Source organism: Danio aesculapii, chromosome 7, assembly GCF_903798145.1.
Source record: "Danio aesculapii chromosome 7, fDanAes4.1, whole genome shotgun sequence".
Taxonomy (NCBI): Eukaryota; Metazoa; Chordata; class Actinopteri; order Cypriniformes; family Danionidae; genus Danio; species Danio aesculapii.
Window position 1 is genome coordinate 18,832,417 of NC_079441.1, and position 17,611 is coordinate 18,850,027.

General features: G+C 39.6%; 2 protein-coding genes across 3 annotated transcripts in view; one reads left to right on the top strand and one right to left on the bottom strand.

Moving 5' to 3' along the window:
• Positions 1 to 1,297: 1,297 nt before the first annotated feature.
• On the top strand, positions 1,298 to 9,837 carry tnfsf12 (TNF superfamily member 12). Its single transcript, XM_056461218.1, has 6 exons — positions 1,298 to 1,975; positions 6,140 to 6,221; positions 7,660 to 7,707; positions 7,804 to 7,827; positions 7,916 to 8,043; positions 8,505 to 9,837. Exons 1-6 carry the CDS (start codon positions 1,802 to 1,804, stop codon positions 8,757 to 8,759), a joined length of 711 nt encoding a protein of 236 aa, XP_056317193.1. The 5' UTR covers positions 1,298 to 1,801; the 3' UTR covers positions 8,760 to 9,837.
• Positions 9,838 to 14,132: 4,295 nt separating this feature from the next.
• chd3 (chromodomain helicase DNA binding protein 3) overlaps positions 14,133 to 17,611 on the bottom strand; it is a 114,534-nt gene continuing 111,055 nt past the window's right edge. For both annotated transcript variants that reach the window (XM_056461216.1, XM_056461215.1), the window contains exon 40: positions 14,133 to 16,634. In XM_056461216.1, coding sequence (XP_056317191.1) covers positions 16,531 to 16,634 — 104 coding nt within the window. In that variant the 3' untranslated portion in view covers positions 14,133 to 16,530. The remainder of the gene's footprint in view (positions 16,635 to 17,611) is intronic.

Here is a 17,611-nt window from a genome sequence, read left to right on the forward strand (position 1 = left end):
GAGCATATCTGAAAGCACAAGTCGAACCTTGAGGCGGATTTTTTCTTTGCACTCTTTGGGTCCATTAGTACCAATTGAGCATCATGTCAACGCCACAGCCTACCTGAGTAATATTGCTGACTATGTCCATGCCTTTATGACCACAGTGTACCCATCTTCTGACTTCCAGCAGGATAATGCACCATGTCATAAAGCACAAATCATCTCAGACTGGTTTCTTGAACATGACAATGAGTTCACTGTACTCAAATGGCCTCCACAGTCACCAGTCACCTCCACATTCACATCATGGATGTGCAGCTGACAAATCTGCAGCACCTGCGTGATGCTCATGTCAATATGGACCAAAATCTCTGAATAATTTTTCCAGTAACTTGTTGAATCTATGCCACGAAGGATTAGGGCAGTTCTGAAGGCAAAGGTGGGTCCAACCCGGTACTAGTAAGGTGTACCTAATAAAGTTTTAATGAGTGCCCTATAAAGGGTTGATTGCATTGTATTTGTACCTTATTCATTCATTAATTTTCTTTTCAGCTTAGTCCCTTTATTAATCCAGGGTCGCCACAGCGGAATGAACCGCCAACTTATCCAGCACATGTTTTACGCAGCGGATGCCCTTCCAGCCACAACCCATCTCTGGGAAACATCCCAGGGAACGCAGGGAGAACATGCAAACTCCACACAGAAACACCAACTGACACAGCCGAGGCTCGAACCAGCGACTTTCTTGCTGTGAGGCGACAGCACTACCTGCTGCGCCACTGCGTCGCCCTGTACCTTATTTAAATATAATTTTAATATTAGAACTTTTGTATTATTATCCACTTTAGTTTCAATTATTAACACTTGTTTAGTGACAATTATTTAATTGTAATTCAATTTATTTGTCTGTTTATTAATTAAGTTTTTTATTTAAGTTTTTTTTCCAAACGTTTCCATGGACCACACTCCCCAATAGTACATTGTTCCATAGCATATCCGCAAATTGTATATTGCTAAATACAGCCTGGTATACGATTTACCATATTAATGTCCTTTATTCTTCTCTGGCATACACAGTCTGTATCCTCAAAATCTCAGCTAATATCTTTCATCCCGAAAGGTTTCATTCCAATTCCCTTTAAAACTAAAACATCCCTTGGTATGTACACTGTGGTGACAATAATCAGCACTCTTTGCTTCATTAGTGCACGGCCACACGCTGTAAAAAAAACCGTAGAGAACAACCAGTTCAACCAAGCATATAAAAGACGCGCACTTGTTGATCTGAGGCAGGACGGAGCTCAATACTATTTGACTACAGAATAAGAATACTTGGCAGCGCGCGAGGGAGGGGGGAGGAAATCTGTTTTCCACTGCTGTGCAGGACTCACTTCCCTGCAGTGCATACTTGAGCGCATGAACGCAGGAGTGCTTTGAAATGACACCTCTTGTGGACTAGACCATCATCTATACATCAGTGAGAACACGAGCAGGTCATGCCAGAAATTCAGCTCCCTGGAAGACGTAAATAAATCCCAAATCCCTACTGCGCTACTGACAACACTCAGAGCAAGAATGAAAAGAACACTGCTATGCCATCTGTGCCAGACGAAGTCCACGCAATAAACACTTCTCCATATACCAAAAGCACTGACCGATTTGCTGTGGTCAGTCTTGCAACCCGCTGCATTTGCGCTCTGACTTGGAGAAGCGCTCGCGCACGGGATCTACCGGAGAGGCTCAGGGATGTTCTCGTGGATTACGGACACAATGATTGACGTGGAAGCTCCAGAACGGTGAACGACCCGCGCGCGCAACAATGCAGCGAATTTTCCAGAGGAGACGGATCCGCACGCTGCGCTGGGTCTGGTCGCTGATGGCCGTGCTCGCGCTGTCTCTGGCCGTGTGCAGTGCCATATTTACAGTGTGGACGCTGCGACAAACGCGGGACCTGTCGAGGTCTTTCCAAACTCTGCAGGAGCGCTTGGAGCAGGTAAACGCGATCGCTTTGGGGTTTGTCTTTCGATGCATGCATGCGTTCGTGCACACTCACTAATCACCATCATGCAATTAAATGCGTTTTATTTTAATGTTCTGCCACGATCTTGTGGTGCTGACCACAAGAGCACTTTGCAAGCTTTTCTTTGGGGGGTGAGGTATTCTACACACAATATCACGAGGAATGTGGCACTTGATTATACAAACATACAGCTGCGGCACCGCTGGGGGTCTGCGGGACGCGTTTTTATGACCCTTCCAGACTTTGCGCGCGGGGTGCTGTGAGTTATGGCCTATTTAGTTTCTAAAGTCGCTGCCAAGTGTGATGATTTTGTTGCCAGTTTTTCTCCGTGTTTAGGGCAATTTACTGGAAATCTTGGAGTACTTGGCACGCGCGCGTCTCGGAGCCAGCTGACATTGCCTTTTAAGCATCGCGTCTCGTAAAGCAATTGTGTAATTATGGTGAAATGATTTGCAACTCGTAAGCTACTATTAGAGTCTTATAGCCTGCCCTCAAGCACAGATGGGTTGCACTGTCAGAAGTGTGTGTGCTGTCATGGACGTCAGTATTGTTTTAATTACTGGAACAGCAGTGGCTTATTTCTTCCGCCGATGTGGACGGAACAGCGCGCTGAAGTGAGGGTTCATGAATCACGCACAACTCTTCCAAACACCGCTACTGAGCACAGCACGAAACACACACAGCAACCACTGCGCGACTCCAGAATTAATGACTCTTATGATTCGGTTCTTTTTAGGAATCAAACTCTTTGCTGCGTGTGTAGAACGACTCCAGAACGAATGACACTTGTGATCCGATTCTTTTTTAAGTAATCAAATTACACATTGTGATTAGAGCAGAGTGATTAATGCACAAGATTCTTATGAATGGTTTTGTTTGTGGTGCATCGAACTGGCACGTATTACTGAGTTTAAGTACTGGATTAACTTTTAGTAGAAATTTGCTAGGTCACACCAAAAAAAAAAGTCATAATGTACTCATCTTTTACTTGTTTTACAAATTTACAAGTTTTTTTCTGATCAACAAAAAAAGAAGATATTCTGAAGAATGGTGGAAACTGGTAACCATTGACTTCTATAGTATTTGTATTTCCTACTATGAAAGTCAGCAGGTTTTCAGCTTTCTTCAGAATATTTTTTTGTGTTCACCAGAATAAGGAAACTCATAAAAGTTTGGAAACACTTGAGGGTGAGTAGATAGTGAGTTAATAAATCATTGTAGTTAGAGACTGAAAATGAAATGCTACCATGCTTTTGTGCTTTTATTTAATATAAAGCCTAAGCAAGCAACATGGTGGCACAGTGAGTAGTGCTGTCGCCTCACAGCAAGAAGGTAGCTGGTTCAAGTCCCTGCTGGGTCAGTTGGCATGTCTGTGTGGAGTTTGCATGTTCTCCCTGTGTTTGCGTGGGTTTCCTCCAGGTGCTCTGGTTTCCCCCACAGCCCAAATACATGCACTATAGGTGAATTGAATAGGCTAAATTGGCTGTAGTGTATGTGTGGGTGTGAATGCAAGAGTGTATGAGTGTTTCCCAGTGATGGGTTGCAGCTGGAAGGGCATCCGCTGAGTAAAACATATGCTGGATAAGTTGGCAGTTCATACTGCTGTGGTGACCCCTGATTAATAAAGGGACTAAGCTGAAATGAAACCCAATGAATGAATAAAGCCTAAGCTTACCAGAGTAGTGAGACTTGTTTTTTCAGAATCAGGGAGCAATTCATTTAATTCCACCATGGAATAAAAAAAAATTAATCTGACTTATGATTGTTTTGAATTTCACAGTTCATGTCGGCATGCAACATCCTATCTCAGTTTCAGTTTTTATACTTGCAACTGCTAATTTGTATCAAACTTCTGAGAAAAGTTAACTCAGGAAAGTAAACTCAGAATTATGTAAATCGCTGCAAGAAATCCTCTATTCACAATTTGGAGAAATTATAGAAATAGAAAGAAAAAATAGGTAAAACTGCAAGATATAGACTTATAATTTAAAAAAAATTAATTATTCAGAGAATTAAAAAAATGGGAAAAGGTCTGAATCAGAATATATTATATTAACTCACAATATTGATCAATAAAGTGCTAATTTTGAGGAAGTCAGAACTATGAACTATCAAGTTCTAAGAATTACAATAATGCGAAGTTTCCTAAAACTGTGAGATATAAAGTCAAAATTATGCGATATATAAGATTATAACTGACAGATGCCACAAATAAAACTTGGAATTATATGAAACGACAGAATTGAGAGTATTATTGCTATTACATTTTAATGTATTTATTATTTATTCAATGATTTTAGAAGAATTATTAGTTTTTTCATCATGGGATGATTACCAGTTTCAAGGTTTACAGCAATTTGGAAGAGTCAAAGTTTTAAAACAGCCAACATTTTCTGTTCTACCATACCTACACTTTTAGGGCAACAGTATCTCCAGCAGAAAAGGACCCTCCACATCAAAAGCAACTGTTCCAAATAGTATAAATGTATCTTAAATCACAATAAAATATATTGTGTTCAATGGGGATTTTTTTACACAGACATTTAAAAAAGAACATATTTTAGAGCGCTAATCACAATGGGCTACCATGAAGCCATGATATTTTTATCCATGGTTATCATACTGTCAGAATCTTATTCTGGCCCATGCCTTGTCATAACTACATACTTCATTTATTTTATTTTCAGCTTAGTCCTTTTATTAATCTAGGGTCGCCACAGCGGAATGAACCACCAACTCATCCAGCATATGTTTTATGCAGCGGATGCCCTTTTAGCTGCAACCCAGTACTGGGAAACATTCATACACACTCATTCACACACATACACTACGGCCAATTTAGCTTACCCAATTCACCTATAGCGCATGTCTTTGGATTTGTGGGGGAAACCGGAGCACCTCAAGGAAACCCACATGAACACGGGGAAAACATGCAAACTCTAGACAGAAGTGCCAACTGACTCAGCTGGGGCTTGAACCAGAGACCTTCTTGCTGTGAGGTGATCGTGTTACCCACTGCACCACCGTAACGCCATCAACTACATAATTTGATTTCATTAAAATCGAGACTCATTCCCGACTAAACCATCACACTTCAGAACCAACTTAAAGACACCAATCAAGATCAGAGATGTCAAATAAGAAACACACAGGCAGGTGTTGCTTTAAACAAAAGTTGATGTATTAAATAAATTCATTCTCTAAACAATCTTTGTGAACTCTTCGGCACTTAATTAACATTAGTGATGCTTTTAATCAAGCCTATTTTATGCATGTTAAAATGTAGAGAATATGACTTGTGCAGATTTTCAGAAATTGTATAAAAATATGAACTGGCATGATCTGCATGTCTGTGTGATGTTCTATGATGAACAGTTGGCAGCAGAGTAAAGTTTTTCCATGTGCACGAGCTATTGTGAATTATAATTTAATAACTACATTCCAAACCTTTAACCCCTAAAAAGTATTTTTAAAGAAGTGTTACTGACCACTGTCTGAGGTCACACACACACACACACACAACTCTAACTGTGTCTTTTGTAGCACAGTACAGTTATTGTGCACTTTGCATGGAGTAGATTGAACCTCCAGATGGATAGGTACTCACTTCATCTCGAGGCACAACCACAGTTTCGGTTGCCAGACATTTGTTAAACTGCTGACAAAGCTTTCACATGCTTGTCACATTGTTTGTCAGCCTTTTCTTTTTCACTTAATTTAAAGCTTCCTTTTAACAGAGAAGCATTCCCGGAATGTATTGCATCAAGGGGAAAAAACCCTACAAGGTGTTGTTAACGGTATTTAGGGGAAGTGGTTGACCTATTAAAAACTCAATTTTAGTGTTTGCCAGGCTTCTGGCGACTGTTTGTTTGTGTCTCGCTCAGGAACGCCTCCAGATTATTTCAAAAGCTATGACTACTGCATGGGTTACCCGCAAAACGCCAGTTAATAGAAGCCAGCAGTGTTTCTCCCCAGTGGCCTGCTCAATCCTGACACACATATTTAGGTTCCATTCCTGGCCCGGTCATGCTGGTTGCGTCGGTCTCCCATATCTGTCTGCAAAAGCTGTTGAGAGTGATGAAAAATTGGATTCTTTCTTCTGCTCTCACTTGTTATTTCTCTCTCTCTCTCTTGCAGGTGAATATGCAGCGTAAGGCCATCTTCCAACTCATCCTGGAAAAACGCGAACTGCTGGAGAGCCAGAGGTTCCGCAGAGATGGTACTGAAGGACATCGTATGTCATAATGTCAGGCAGAAAGCCAGTTATTGAAATGCATTGCACAGAAGAAAAGAAATGACAGCTTTACTTACAGACTATTTATTAAAACAAGCTCTTTGACGGAAATTGAATGAAACCATAGGGGTTTTAAAAATGCAGGAGAAAAAACACTAAGCGTAAAACCGACACACGACAGCTGTTGTCAAAAAACCTTGGATCACCTGCAGTCTTTCCAGCTGCAGAGGAATCTTTGGTTGTTGCACGCAATATTTACACCGACCAAACTGTTTTTGGACACCAAGGCACCTTGGGTAAACCATTGGGCATGTGTTTCCAAAAGCTGCAACAGGAAACAGTAGGCAGCAGGCTGAATGACAGCAGAAATTACAGGTTTGAGCTGGATGGACACGCACCCGGCGAAAACCAACTGGCACAAGGACCGCAAGGGTACAGTGGTTTTAGAAAGCATCTAAAAAGAGTGACCCCTGCATTGAAGCCTGAAATAGCTTTAATTACCAATAGACTATAATTCTGCAATTATGCGATAAGGCATCTCGAGGCCGATGGAAAAACCAGTGCCAACAGGGTAAAAACAACAAGCCGTGGCCAAAAAGATCAACAAAATAAACATTGGGGAAGAACAGATGGGCCGTCAGAAGTCTAATGAGCAGCCGCAAGTCTTCAGCTGACACCTGACGGCTGTCTGATTTCCGAGCCAAAATGCTTATCCACAATCATTCCTCAAAATATGCTGTTTTCCTAGCCCAGAATAGTGCCCCTTGGGGACAGTCACGGCTTCAAGCTGAAGCGGTCAGCCAGAAATAACAGTCGTTTAACCATTTCTGAGAGGTTCCTTTTGAAGTCTGAAATGTAGGTGATCAGTCAGTGCACATTTTGACGGACTAGCAGGAGTTCAGACAGCTCCCCTGAGGCCAGACTCGAGAGTCTCCGGAGAGGGGCAAAGAAAAAACAAAACCCACACATTTCTCAAGGTGGTTTCTTTGAATTACTGCGTTCGGTTGAACGGTAGCCATAGCTGTTAATCTATCTCATTTCATATGAATATTATTTTCTGCATGAGAAAGGTTAAGAAAGAGCCAACGATTCATTTTTCTTAATTTTTGCCTCGTTGTTGACTAGAACCAGCTGCTGGGGTGAACGCAGAAAATTCTGTGCGGAGTGCCTGTTACTGAAAACAAAAGGCTAAGAGAAGTGTAGAACAGAGCTGAAAGGAAATATTTCACCATCTGCTTTGACAATCAGGACTTCAGCTGGTGTATAAATTATTTTTGATTAATCCATGATGTTTGCATCTGCACAGCTGTTTAACGCTGGAAGATGCAGGAGCTCCTCGTGGATGACTCTTATCTGCATCTCAGAAGCACAGAGTTCTGTCTCTTTTTCCAAAACATGCTTTTCTTTGTCTTTGTCTTGCTAGTGGGAGGGAGGAAAGGAAACGGACGAAAAGCGGCCTCTCATTTTGAGAGTAAGTGGACAACATTGTAGATCATTTCATTTCTCAATTACACACCCAAATTGCTATTGAACGGTCCCAGCCTAATATGTATTCATTTGTCAACAGTAACCAGTGATTCCTTCCAAAAAGGTGAGTTATTCTGGTTGTATACTGTATGCATGTGTAATGTGGACCATTTTGTTAACAGAGGAATTTTGTCTAATAATGTGCGTCTCAGTTGGGAACGAAGGAGTCATTAAAGGATGGACTGAGGAGCAGCTGAATATGAGCAGGGCAGTGAATTACAATTCGGAGACCGGCACCTTCAGAGTGGAGCGTAGCGGAGTCTACTTTGTGTATTGTCAGGTAAGTTAAACAGGACTAATTTTCCGCCACAATGGTAGCAAATGTTAAAATATCCATGTATATAGAGTGTGTGCAATCACTACAATTAAAGCTAGAAAACAGGATGTGGAACTGCATTAAATTTAAGTGTAATAGAAATAACCAGAATTTCCAAGAAATCAATTTAACAATGATAGATACGACAGACAGACAGACTGAACAATATACAGTCTACTGTACAGATGAATAGATAGACTGAGAGATACTGTAAATTCCTCATATTAAATCAAATTCCATCATAGCTTTCTGTAGTTCCTCCAAAACCAAATCAAAGAGCTTCTGGTTTAATCATAACTTTTTTTTTTCTTTTGCGCTGTTAAAGACCTTTGTGCTCTGTCTCCCGCTCTGAATTGGTCTCTCATAACATTCCTGTTTCATTCTCTTTCTCCTGCCTTTGGCACCATCTGTGTTTCCACCCCCAGGTACACTTCAACGAGAACCAGAGTCAGTATGTAAAACTCGAAGTGTCCATTCCTAAAGGCCCTTTGCTCCAGTGCATTGAAGGGTACGGAACCACTCCAGCCTCTGGCTCTCACAGGTTTCACTTCCTGAAGCCATGCCAGGTCTCAGGCCTCCTTCGCCTTAACAAGGGCACCGAGCTGAAGGCTGTTACCGGAGCATCCTTCAGTCTGCAGACGTCAGGCAAACACTATTTCGGCCTCTTCAAAGTCAACTAGATGCACTGAGAGTTTCCAGACACCTCAACTGTACGGACAGCAGAGTTTTATAGTTTTCCACAGATCACTGGTCTAAAGTATCTAACCTGAACCTTTCTCTTTGAACCCGACATTGCCTTAACTGAGGGAATTTTGACTCAGAAAGAAACATTTTTATAAACAGCTGTGCACGGTCATGGATGAGCCCTTTATGAGCACAAGTGGCCTTCAGTGCAGATGTCATCAGGATGTTAATGCCTGGTCACATGGCTTTGTTGGACCAATTTATGGAGAATCATTTGGTACTATGCTGGTTTGGCTGCAAATGCCTTATTAAACACAAACCAGCACAATTTCTACTATACAAATATAGCTTTTAATTACAGCATACCAGAGATGTTGCTCCAGCAGCGTGGTTGGCTTATATACTGGCATAACCAGTTTGAACAGAAGGAAGATGAATTTTCAGCAGCTTTGCTGGCCACTACAAGCATGAGAGGTTTCACCACTGGTTACTTGGCTGGACCAAAACGGAGTTGCCCCAGTTCCTGAACTGCCTTACCACTGGATGGGTTCAGTGCAGAAAAATGAAGGTTTCAGTTGGTCGTTATGAAAGCGCAGAGTGCCTAAATATGCATTGATTGATACATGAAACTTTTGTGGTTGCATCAATTTGAAAAATGCCACACATCATTTCTCTCCAAATACACTGTCACTGTGACATACCAAACATATATTAATATTTATCAGTAAAAAGGCAGTGACTTAAAGCAGATGATGTGTACTGTATTGTTACTAAAAGTGGACTTATGTGTACATATAGCATGAAGATTGATGGTGCGAACCCTTAAAAAAGTCACAATATGCGTTTGGTTTTTATATTATGTGCAATTTCATGTCTATTTTAAATTTTTTTTAAAAGTTACAGATTTTTTTTACACCACCGTAAATTCATTTAATCTCACTAATTAGAAATGTATGAAACCACTGGTGAGTCAAATCTGTTAATGTCTACCTGAATTCTGCTTCGGACGTCTTTCATAAACTTTGTCAATGAATTAAATCTTAAATAGAGATCACAACTGCTGTTTTAAATGCACTTTGCCTCAAATGGGTTTCCTTAGAATTCAACCGGCTTCCTCTTTGTATTTCCTGAACCCTCATGCGGACCCCTGCAAAACCTTTTTATTTCCACTTGCTTCTGGACTCTCACTTCCTGAATCTGCAGCAAATTGTTGAAAACCTTTGAGGAAAAACATGTGCTTATTCCCTACTGATCTCTAGCCCCATTCCTTCCCCCTTTGTCTGCTCAGTACTTTTTTTGTCTGTTTGGGTTCACTCCTTGCACAAAATCTACATTTGGCTAGCGGGACCATTTTTTGCTTTTAAAACATCCAAGATAAACCTGATTAGTTGGAGATGAAGTGCTGGCAGATTCAGCGAGAGTCAACATGTGAATTTGAGGAGGAGGCAGTTTTGATATTAAAAAATACACACAAGATGCTTCTTCCTTACAAGGCTATATTTGTTTAGATCATACAAAAAAAAAATAATAATAATATTTGACTGCATATATGTGCGTGTATATATATATATATATATATATATATATATATATATATATATATATATATATATATATATACACATACATACAGTCAAATTATTTTTTTTCATATGATATAACAATATATATATATAAGACTGAAGTTTCTATTTGTTTCTATCTATATTTGAATTACATTACAACATCAATTACATTACAACATCAAAGGAACATTATGAAATTGAAATATCACATAAACCTTTCTCCGCAAGTTTATCCTTGGCTGAGAAACACTAGCTGTGCATACAGCCCATTGAGAATGAATCAAGAATGTAATCCAGTAGATTTTCAAAGCCAAACACCTGTAACAGTGTTATATACCTTACCTTAAAATAAATAAAATCAGTCAAACACAGGACAAATAAGTAGTTTGAAAAGAAGAAGATATACGGAACGATAATATTTCAACAATTACCTGGATGTAAAAAATATGCGATGTAGTCAAATATGGCTCCAGACAAAAACACCCGCCTTATGGATCCATCTTAATTTGCAGCATCACAGCTTTTTCTTGTGTAAGAAACAGATACATTTATTATAAAAACCGTAAAACTATTTGCACTACAAATTTATGGTTAATAATACTACAATAAAATGAGAGCAAATACAAAGTTCGCATTATAAAACAGCACAACGTATCTTTTTTTAAACCGATTTGTAATATAAATGGAAGCAAATGGCACGGGCACTATGTTACAAGATGGCCGCGCACTCTTAACATTACTGTGGCTGTAACGGTAAAGTCGTACAGAAGCAAGACTCGTAAAAATGAGTCAGCTGTAAATTCGTTAACTACTCTGCAGGATTAAAAATAACTTGTTTATAAGAGTCATTTGTTTGTGAAACAGACATCAGACTCACGCTGTGCTGCTATAGTGAGAAGATTGGCTCTTGATTTTGTCAAAATCAGAAAGAAGCAAACGATAATAACTTACTTGTTTTGCGAGGGAGTCCTTTGTAAATTGAAGATCTGAACGACGAACTACTGAAACACGAGCGAGTTCGAGGCTGTTTCGTGAGTAATCTCACTCATTAAACAGAACCGGTTCATAGGAGTAATTTGTTCGTTGAATTGGATATCCCGGCTTGCGTTCGTTGTTTCATTCAGAGGAAAGTCATACACGTCCGGCCGGAAGTGTGATATGCACATCAATATAGCAGCATTTTTTATGACGTTGTATCACAATAATTTATATTTTTCCAGTACTGTGACGGTTGGGTTTAGGGTTAGGGTAGGAGTAAACGTTAAAAATACAATTTATTGGGTAATTTAATAGATAACATAACACTCGGTACAACTACTGTTTTTACGTTACTGTAATGGTTGGGTTAATAGGGTCGGAGTGGGAGGAGATGTTAATAAAATACAATAAATGGGAAATTTAATAGATAATATAAATCATCTTCATTAAATTCCGGCCACAACCATATGATCTACAGTAGCAATGTCCTTGTTTTAGAGCTATCCCTGGTGAAAAAATCAGCTTAAACCAGCCTTGGCTGGTTGGCTGGTTTTAGCTGGTTGACTGGTTTTAGAGGGGTTTTGGCCATTTCCAGGCAGGTTTCCAGCCTGGTCTTAGCTGGTAAAATGACCAGCTAAATCCAGCTAAAACCAGTTTGACCAGCTGGTTTTAGCTGCCTAGGGTGGTCAAGCTAGTTTTAGTTGGTCATCTCCCAGCCTGACCAGCTAAGACCAAGCTGGAAACCAACCTGAAAATGGCCAAAACTCCTCTAAAACCTGGCTGGTCAACCAGCTAAAACCAGCCAACCAGCATAGGCTGGTTTAAGCTGTTTTTTTCTGTAGGGATATTAAAATCTCGATAGGATACAGCTGCATATACGCACATCAATATAGCATCAATTTATACAATAAAATAATATTTTTACAGTACTGTGATGGTTGGGTTGGGGTAGGGGTAGACATTAAAATAATTTATTGAGTAATTTAATAAATAACATAAATAATACTTTACTGTGACTGTTGGGTTTAGTGTTGGGGAAGCGGTAGACCTTAAATACAATTAATGAGAAATTTAATAAAACAGGTGTCCTGACATTTTATCCTACCCATTAGATTATGCTACCAACACTATTTGAATGGCTCTGAGTTTGGGATGAGGTAGGTTAGGGCGGTATTACAGCTTCATATCACTCCACATTAAAATTTACACTGGTAGCAAAATCTGATGGGCAGCATATAGTGTCACCAAAATGTGCTACTTACTTTCTGAATGGGAGGTAGGACGATCTGACAAGGTAGGACAAATCGACACCGAACACCAGCCGCAACCGTATCTGATCTAGCAACAACCGCTATGTAACCCTCTTCACAAGTTATGTTGCGTTTAACGGTCATCATATTTTTAAATCCTTGAAAGTTTTTAGTATTTAGATTAAAAAAACATATGTCAAATATGTATTCACATATGTATTATATCATCTTTGTATCAAATTACAAAAAACTAATTAATGCTTGTGCGAGGCGTTTCTAATGCAGCATCTATAGGGCAGGACAGTAAATTTGGCATTGTTCTCTCTTCTGTCTGTAGTTAACAGTCTCACGCAATTTTTCCTTTGTCTGAAAGTCTTTATATTTGTTATACTCTTATTATTTGTTGTACTCTCACATTCACTGCACTCTAAAGGCCGTCACACACCGGATGCGCCGCTCAGCACCGCAACATGGCACGCACATGACAGTTAAAAGTATTGCACACACGACGCGCACATTCGCATGCTATTTTAAATGAAACTATTCAGATATTCCCCCCCCCCCCCCGCAACTGTGCGTGTTCAGCTGTTAGGGGTGGATCACACAGAACTCGCTTTTCCGTTCTAAAACCGCGAGCCGCACCTTACTGCCTTTTTCGTTGACAAGAAAAAAGAAGTGCTGTGTGCTTTTTATGTTGCTAGACAACGACTGAATCAGCGGAGTATTGTGCGCGAGTGTTGCTGTTAATAATTAATATAAATTTTAACATTTTATAATATTGTGTTCAAGATTTGTGTAGTCATACAGCTCCGGATAACTCAAAACAGCAACCACTAGTCTCCCCACCATCTTCAAAAGTCACCGTAGTCGTCTTGACAACACAAACACTGCTGTCATCTCAACGGAAACTCCCCCTCTGCTTTCATTTGATTGGAGAATGAAAGAGACGCAACTGACGTAACATGCTTTTTCCACTCAGAGTTAAGTTTTTTAAACTGCTAGCGTACAGTGCGCAACGGCAAAAACGAGAGTTGCAGCAGGCGGTTAAAACCCGAGGCGTGCAGGGTGCATAAGCAGTGTGCAAAATGCTAATGGCCATTAGTAAATTATTCAAAAAAGGTTGCCTTCAACGCAAAAAGGTTAGTTTATTTTTAAGGTTACCCAACTATGACAACTTCTGCTACTGAGTAACCTGGAAATGTGAAAAGCGTCCAATGTTGGTTCTCAGAACATTTTAGTTCCTGGTTCTTTGAATGTCCTCAGTAGTTCTGTTTTATGTTTTTTACATTTTTAGGACGTAAACGATATTGACCTTTCTAGGATAGGATCATTCACTTTTAGGTTGTCTTGTTACAAACAAACAAATAAACAAGTAAATATTGCAGCATGGGAAGGTTTTGATTGCCAAATATATTGTATAGACATCCAGGGGCGTCATATAGACATCTAAGCCCCCATTTTTACTTTCGTCCGTGGCACCAAACCACCCCCCACCCTCTTTGCGCTACACATTTCGACTTTCGTCTGTGACAGTTGCAGTTTCTTTTACTATATAACAAGCACAGGAAAACAGAAATCATTTATTTGTTTTTTATTTTATTTTATTACAAACAAAACAAAACAAAAGAGAGAAAGATGCATTATTAACATGTTCCGTTCGGTGTGCCAAATGTTGATCACAACAATGTCACCGACTGTCTGGGATCACACAACGTACACAGTGACTCTTAGCAGGAAACAAAGAAAATGCAGAAAATACTGACAACAAAAAAAACATTAAAAGGCAGAAATGAAAAAATGAACAGTAAGTGCTTGAATTGACGCAACTCTCCCAAATAAAACCAAGCACTGAAATGAACAATATTTCAGAACTATACTGGGGAACGGGGCAAATAAATTAACATTTCAACTCGTGATCTGTCTTGAGTTGAGGCCTAGCTAGGTATAGTACAACTGCAGCCATATACAGAGTTCACATCTGTTCATTAACCCTTTACAGCTGTATTACCATTTAAGGCGGTAACATTACAAGGCTTTACTTTTGTAGGAGCCAAAAAACATTGCAGAAGGAATTTCAATTGCAGATTTGAATATATGCATTCATATGTTTTCAATATCATGGTTACATGTGATCCACTGCATACAGGTTATTTGTTTTGCAAGCCCCGAATCTACTGTAGATACAAGCGATGTCCGTAGGATAGCGGTGATATCGATTATTCGCAAGTCCTTTCGACCCCTTTGTGGAATATTCTTTTACAAGAGGTCCGATATAGAGAAATGTGATGGACCAAACATACAATGCGTCAATGTTTCGACTGTTTTTTTATTATTATTATTATTATTTTCATTTGGTAGAAGCTTCGCAAATGTAACATCAAGGACAACATCAAGAGCAACAACAATAATCTTAGTTGTAATAACAAGGATTAAAAACAGGAGAACACAATGAAACCGAGTTTAAATACGCAAACGATATCAAAGAGCTCGTAAAAACAAGTAGAAATGTGAATAAAGGATAGGAGTGAGATGTGAGCGATTGGTTTGAATGAGAAAGGTGAAGTTGAAGTGATGAGAGAGAATGAAGTGTAGAACTGCCGAACGTGCTTCGGTAACACTTGGGGAGGTACAAAGATGCTTTTGAACCCTCTTCACCTCACCGTAACACTAGATTAAGGGTCAATACTTTAATAAAGGCATGTAACTTTACATTTCAATGCTCGATGTCCCAATATAAGGCTAAATAAACTTCATTACATACTGTTTTTTTATCGCGAGACAATACTGCAGCCAATACTGATTGAATTGAACATAATACATTACTTCTTTACTGTCGTGGTAGGTCATAAATTTTACCTCGTTTTTTTTTTCTCAAAGTTGGCCAGGGTAATGTTTAATACACCCCCCCCCATCCCCCTCCATATTTTTACATTAAAATACATATATATCCTCCCAAACTAAATCACCACCATGCTGTTAGCCCATATTCTTAAAGGGGCAGTTCACCCTGAAATGAAATTTCAGCCATCATTCACTCAATGTCATTCCACACATGGTTGACTTCCGCACAAAAGATATTCATTGTGTTTTATAATCATTAAATGAACGTCAATGGGATGCAACAATGCCCATTATATTCATTGTATAGATACATTCATTATACATTAGACAAAAATGTAATAAATTAGAGTTATTTCTTCCGTTAAACACATTTTGAAGAATGCTAAAGCTATTAATTTTCACAGTAGGAGGAAAATACAATGAAAACCAATGCTATATGTTGATAGTTTAGTAGTTGCTAGCGTTCTTCAATTCTCAACAGAACAAAGGAAGATTTGGAAGAACTTGAGGATGGCTAAATGATGACAGGAATCTTTTAGGCTGAACACTCCCTTTAAGAAGACTGCTTGAAGCTTGTTTATGGGACATGGCAGCTCTGAAACAGTCCCGCTAGCTTACAATGAGGGTTTTCTTGAAAGATTGCACTATGCAAGAGCGGGCACAGGGGCTTTCTCTTGACTGAACCGTGGACTGCGAGATGCATGCTGTTGGAAAACAAATCACTGCGGAAGCTCTTCCACATACATGCAGCTTCATGTCTGTGTCGTGGGGCATTAGCGAGGGCACGGGACTTCAGATGAACATGAGCGTGTGGATTCTTCTGAAATGTGAGGCTGATAGTTATGAGAGGAAAGGAAATCAAATCTTTTGTATGTGTGCATGTGTGTGTATGTGCACATAAGTGTTCGGGAGGAAATAACCAAAGGGCGAGCTGAAGCTCTGCGTAGCTGTTTGTGAAAGTGCTGCTGTGATACTGAGGGTAGTCTGTTCATTCGTCAAACTGCAGGTGCATGTGTGTGTGTGTGTGTGTGTGTGTGTTCAGGAATAGTTGTTTATGTTTGCATGCAGATGTCCTTTGACTGAGTCAGCGTGTGCGTGTGTGTGTGTGTGTTTGTGTGTGTGAGTTGCTGAATTCAGTCATCGATGCAGATCACCTCCCCGCTGCGCTGTTCCCTCCGTGCCATCAGGAGCTCGGCCTCCCTCTCTTTCTTCATTGACATGGGCGGCCCGTTCAACACTGTAGGGAAAAATGCAAACACATACAGTTGAAGTCAAAGCTATTAGCCCTTCTGTTCATTTTTTTATCTTTTTAAAATATTTCCCAGATGATGTTTAACAAAGCAAGGAAATTTTCACAGTATTTCCGATAATATTTTTTCTTCTGAAGACAGTCTTTGTTTTATTTCAGCTAGAATAAAAGCAGTTATAAATTTTAAAAAAACATTTTGAGGTCAATATTATTAGCCCCCCTAAGCCATTTATTTTTCGATTGTATACAGCAGTGGTCCTCAACAACCAGGCTATGGACCAGTACCTGCCCGTGGATCAATTGGTACCGGGCCACAAAGGAAATCATTAAAGCTGCAGTATGTAATTTTGACACACAGTGGTTGAACTAGGTACTACATTCCTGGATCAAAACAAATTGAGGAGCGAGTCTGACTATCGAGCCTAAAGGCTGATTTAAGTCGCGTTCTAAATTAAAGCAACGACACACGATAAAGGAATATTTTCCATATTAAAAGGAGTTTTTGCTCTAACAAACACCTTGAATTGATATATTAGAAATGCTTCTATTTCCTGCAGCTGAACAACAGAAAACTGACAATGATCACCTCAGGTACACCTCAGGTGCTTTATTCAGTGTTAAATGCTGACAATGTGAGTTTGAATGCCATTTTATATGATATTTATTGCAATACTACTGAAAGCAGTAGCGGATGGATCACCTCAGATAATAATAAACAGTTTGAAATTGAACTTCAAAACTCAAAACTAACATATAATGATTAAGCATGTACATGTAATAAAGCTGAAGAGGTTTAATATGTATTAATTAGATCATAAACTTTACCATTTCGTGAGTGAGTGCATATCTTTTACGCTTCTGAATGGCTGTATTTATATTTCTGTCGTGTTTCGTCTGGTGCATACAGCTCAATTGCTCATCACTGCAAATCTCCTCATGTAGTATGTTGTTAGGACACCGGCTTG